General features: G+C 51.7%; 1 protein-coding gene across 1 annotated transcript in view; it reads right to left on the reverse strand.

The window, feature by feature from the left end:
- Nucleotides 1–1,990: 1,990 nt before the first annotated feature.
- The window catches only part of SERPINF2 (serpin family F member 2), an 8,701-nt gene continuing 5,255 nt past the window's right edge, over nt 1,991–5,436 (reverse strand). Inside the window, exons 9-10 of the mRNA XM_012810935.2 lie at nt 3,834–4,038; nt 1,991–3,130 (exon numbers count right to left, since the gene is read on the reverse strand). Coding sequence (XP_012666389.1) covers nt 2,718–3,130; nt 3,834–4,038 — 618 coding nt within the window. The 3' untranslated portion in view covers nt 1,991–2,717. The remainder of the gene's footprint in view (nt 3,131–3,833; nt 4,039–5,436) is intronic.

Consider the following 5,436-nt stretch of genomic DNA (forward strand, 5'->3'; position numbering starts at 1 on the left):
AGGCAAGAGAATCGCTTGAGCCCAAGAGTTGGAGGTTGCTGTGAGCTATGATGTCATAGCACTCTACCCAGCTCCATAGAGTGAGACTCTATCTCAAAACAAAAACAAAAACAAAAACAAGTGTTTGTAAGGTGGAATGTGCCCTTAGGGCAGCCAGACCAAGGACAGTGACCATGACCCTCAGGAATGTTGAGTAGGCCCAGACCAGGACACTGGGAGCCAAAACAGAGAGGAAGAGAATGCTGAAAATGATTTAGGTAAAATGAAGTTGGTAACCTTAGAGATTTGACTTTCCAATGACTTTTTCTTTTCTTTTTCTTTTTTTTATTTGAGACAGTCTCAAGCTACAGCCTTGGGTAGAGTACCGTGACTACATCATAGCTCACAGCAACCTCCAACTCTTGGGCTCAAGCCATCCTCCTGCCTCAGTTTTTTGTATTTTAGTAGAGACAGGATTTTGCTGTTGCTCAGGCTGGTCTCAAATCCATGAGCTCAGACAATTCACCTGCTTTGGCCTCCCAGACTGCTAGGATTACAGGCATGAGCCACCTCGCCCGACCTTTCTTTTTTATTTTTGAGACAGAGTCTCACTTAGTCATCCTGGTGTTAAGTGTCATGGTATCAAACTCTTGAACTCAAGCAATCCTGCAATCCTCCTGTCTTAGCCTCCCAAGTAGCTGGGACTACAGATACCTGCCAGAATGCCTTTCTAGTTTTCTGTTTGTAGAGACGAGGTCTCACTCTTATGCAGGCTGTTCTGAAACTCATGAGCTCAAGCAATCCACCCGCATTGGCCTCCCAGAGTGCTAGAATTACAGGTGTGAGACACTGTACCCAGCCTTTTTTCTATTTTTTGTAAAGGTGGGATCTAGCTCTTGCTTAGACTGGTCTTAAAACTCCTGTCCTCAAGCAATCCTCCCACCTCAGCCTCCCAAAGTGCTGGGATTATAGGTATGAGTAACAAAGCCCAGCCTCCAGTGACTTCTTACTCCTCCCAAGATAAAAACCACAGTCTTTACCATAGCCCTAGAGCCCTGTGGGATCTGTTCCCTGCTCCCCTCTGACCCTTTGACTCCTTCCTCCTCCTCCCCTCACTCCCCTCCACTCCAGCCCCACAGTCCCTTGCCCATCTTGAGCTTCCCAGAGTACTCCCACTCCAGGACCTCTGCATTTGCCATTCCTTTGGCAGGCCCCTCCTCCCTAGGACCTCCACAGTGCCCTTTCTCACCCCATTTAACTCCCTGATCCCATGTCACCTTTCTAGCATGCCCTTCCCTCACAGCCCTCCCCTTCCTTGCTGCATTTTTCACCATGTCTTAGCTGCCCCTGACTCACTGTGCACGTCCCTTGCTTATACATTGCCTCCCCACACTGCAGCTTGTGAGAGGCAGGATTCCATGCCAGGTCTCTCTGACCCCTGAGTACTGGCTCTTAACCATTGCACATTAGGGCTCCAGGTGGCTGTTGCTACACAGACATCCTGTTCTCCCACCAGGGAAGCATGCCCACCCATGCTGTCCCCAGCTCCTGGGCTGGGGCACAGAGGAAGTCATCCAAATTTCCCCCACCTGTTTCCCCCAAATCCTCAGGCACTGACAGTCTCCAGCTGGAGCCGGGTACTCCCAGGAGCCTGGCCCCAGCTGGCAGGCGCCAGCTCCTGGCAGAGGGACTGGTGTGTAATTAGAAACTCCACAAGCTTCCTAATTGCTAGTTCTTCTCCCAAACCAGGAGGCTGGCGCTATTCTGAGCCACCCTTGTTGCCAGCTGCCTGAGGCATGGAGAGAGGAACAGGCCAAGAGCAGAGCCAGGCTGGCGTAGAGGTGGCCCTGGGGAGGGCTGGCGAGGTCAGAGGGGACTGCATGGTGGACAAGGACTGGCAAGGGGCTGGAGCCCAACGTGGCACTGAGAGGACTACTCTGCAGCCACCTCCCTGCCTTCCCTGGCACTAGCCCTGCTCCCACCCATGCCCAGAACAATGACAGCAAACCAGCACAGCCATTCATTCTTTATTCAGGTGGCATAAAAATCACTACAAAAACTTTACAAAAGAGCCTTAGGGAGCTAATGGGGCCCTTCCCTGCCTTAGCTCCTGAGCTACTGGGCAGAGGAGGGAGATAGGCGAGAGGAGGGAACAGGAATCCTGGCAGTGTTGGCATCTCCAAGGAACAGTGGGGACATTAGGGCAACAGGGTGTTGGGGCTGGGCTCAGGGCTGGCGGGCTTCACCAACTTATATTAGAGTCAGGTTATGCCACCTACAGAGCAGGACACAAGGCCCCAGGAGGGACTGGGACAGCACTTTGGCTCCTGAGCTACCACTAGGGCCTCTCTTCTCCCTATCTAAAATGTCCTGGGAGGTGTCCAAAGGCAGCCTCTCCCTTGTGTCCTTCCCTCTCTGGTAAACAAAAGTGGAGGTATCCCAGCTGGCAGGGAATAACCTAACCCATCTTCTATCAAAATTGGATTCCCAGCTGCCCTGCCACTGCCCAAGCCACAGAATAGGACACCTTCTAAGCCCCTTTGGAAGAAATGAGGAGGGATCAGGCTCAGATTTCTCAGAGCCTGCCCTCCTCCCACCCCCACCCCACCCTGACTCCCAAAGAGGCAATGGGAAGGAATGGCTCCTCTCCCCTAGTCCCACAGAGCTGGCTGGAAAGAGTCACATGAGTTGAGAGGCTGGTCCAGGCAGAGACTCGGGATGTTGGTGGCCACAGCCCCTCACTTGGGGCTGCTGGGCTGGGGGTAATCTTCCTCCGAGGGGGGTGCAAGTTTCAAGTCAGGGTGGAAGAACTTGTCCCCGTGGGGGAAGGCTTTCTGATCCAGGAGGAAATCTTTGTTGTCAGGGGAATCCTGCTGCTCCTTGAGTTCCCGCTGTGCACTAGGGTTGGGGTTCTTCACACTGCCCACAAAGAGGGGCAGGCCTGTGGTGTCCTCAACGATAAAGAAGAGGAAGGGGCGGTTCACACTGAAGGAGGAGAAGGACATGCGGGACATAGCCGTACTGGTTGCTGCAGCTGCCTCCACACCAACTTCGCTGAGCTCCAGTGTGGACTGATGCAGCACGCTGGACACCACCAGGCTCTCGTCTGAGATCCCACGCAGGTCAGGGGCCTGGAACAGCTCCTGCAGACCTGCACAGCGCCAGGACGGCTGATCAGAGCAGCTCACTGCTCCACAAACTGCCTCAACCTGATTGGGAGGATGTCTAACATCCTGGCCAGAGAACAGCCATGAACTCACAGATCCCTGCTTAACTCCTTCAAGTCTCAGCTTAAACATCACTTCCTCCGGGAAGCCTCCCCTGATCCTCAGCTCCACAGTCTGGACTATGTACTTTTTCAGTACTCTCCTTGGTGAACTAGAGAGAAAGCCCTCTGTCTTGTCACTTATGCTAAATTGTGAGTACCTCATTCCTCATCTGTCCACCCCATTAGATTGGGCTCTTTGTATATGGTGCCTGGTACCGTTTCTACCTGGGATATAGAAGTTTCTTAGCCAATTGCTGATGGAGAGGTGCATCTCTTTAACAGCATGACACCTCTCTTTTCCTCCTTTCAAAGGAGCCAGTGAGATTCATGGACCTCTCCAGGCTCTCTACCCAGGACTCTTTGTAATGCTTGGCCTTGGACAACAGAGTAGGTCCCCATTCCCTGGGGGTATCCCCTAGGCCAAAGGGCCCAGGGGCTCATTTCAAACTCTCTCACCTCTATAATCCCTGGAAAACCCAGGACGCAGGACCAGATCTGACTCAGACCTACTGCCAGCTAGAGGCTTCCTCCTCACCCACTCAGCCCAGCCCAACCTCAGGGACTGGCACATGCCCAACCTCCTTACCCAGCTGGCTGAGGGTGCCCACCAGGTCCATTTCATGTTTCAGATGTAGCTTAGGCAGCCGGACCTTAGTGGGCCTCTCCCGCAGTGAGGGCTGGTGCAAGATGTCCCAGCTTAGGTTGGCCAGCACCTGGGATGCATTCCACCCGAAGTAGGTGGGCACAACCACCACAAAGCTCACGTTGTTCTTAAAGGGGAAGTGAGCCACCTACAGATAAGGGAAGGAGAGAACATGAGGACCAGAAAGCACCCAAACCTAGGTGGGGGCTGGGCCAGCATGTACTTCCATTTTTCATTTTGTTTGTTTTGTGGAGGGTGTTTTTGGTTTACATGGGTTTGGTTTTGTTTTGTTTTGAGACAGAGTCTATCAACCTGGGTAAATGCTGTGGCATCATAGCTCATGGCAACCTCAAACTCCTGGGTTTAAGCAATCTTCCTGCCTCAGCCTCCCAAATGGCTAGTTCTACAGGCATTTGCCACAATGCCTAGCTAGTTTTCCTATTTTTAGTAGAGACAGGGTCCAGCTCTTGCTTAGGCTGGTCCCAATATCCTGAGCTCAAGCAATCTACCTGCCTCAGCCTCCCAGAGTACTAGGATTACAGGTGTGAGTCACCATGCCCAACTTTTTTGTATTTTTTTTTTTTGAGACAATCTCACTATGTCACCCTCAGTAGAGAGCTGTGGTGTCACAGCTCACAGCAACCTCAAACTCTCGGGCTTAAGCAATCCTCTTGCCTCAACCTCCCAAGTAGCTGGGACTACAGGTGCCCACCACAATGCCCGACTATTTTTTGGTTGCAGTTGTCATTATTGTTCAGCAGGCCTGGACCAGGCTTGAACCTGCCATCTGTGGTGTATGTGGCTGGTGCCCTACTCACTGAACTATGGGAGCCGAGCCTTTGTTGTTTTCTTTTAAGAGACAGAGCAATACTCTGGAGTGACATGGTGGGATCTTAGCCCATTGCGTTTCCAGTTCCTAGGTAAAGCCTAGGAATTCTCCTAGCAATCTTCCTGGTGGCACATGCCTGTAGTCCCAGCCATGCAGGAGGCTAAAGCAGGAAGACCACTTGAGCCCAGGAGTTTGAGGTTGTTGTGAGCTATGACACCACAGCATTCTACCCAGGGCAACAGAGTGAGATTCTGTCTCAAAACAAACAAAACAAAACAAACAAACAAAAAAAACACTAAAAAAGTTTAAAAGGATAAATAAATAAAATAAATCTTCTAGCTTGGTGCCTGTAGTTCAAGTGGCTAAGGGGCCTGCCTCATACACCAGAGCTGGTGGGTTCGAATCCAGCCCGGGCCTGCCAAACAACAATGACAACTACAACCAAAAAATAGCCAGGCATTGTGGCAGGCCCCTATAGTCCCAGCTACTTGGGAGGCTGAGGCAAGAGGATTGCTCAAGTCCAAAAGTTTGAGGTCGCTGTGAGTTATGACGCACAGAGTGAGGCTCTGTCTTTAAATAAATAGGCTCAATGCCTGTAGCACAGTGGTTACGGTGCCAGCCATATATACCGAGGGTGGTAGGTTCGAACCTGCAGCTAAACAACTGCAACAAAAAAATAGCCGGGCGTTGTGGCGGGCTCCTGTAGTCCCAGCTACT

The sequence above is a fragment of the Otolemur garnettii genome, unplaced genomic scaffold, assembly GCF_000181295.1.
Source record: "Otolemur garnettii isolate 467f Iridium unplaced genomic scaffold, OtoGar3 scaffold00145, whole genome shotgun sequence".
In the NCBI taxonomy this organism is placed as follows: Eukaryota; Metazoa; Chordata; class Mammalia; order Primates; family Galagidae; genus Otolemur; species Otolemur garnettii.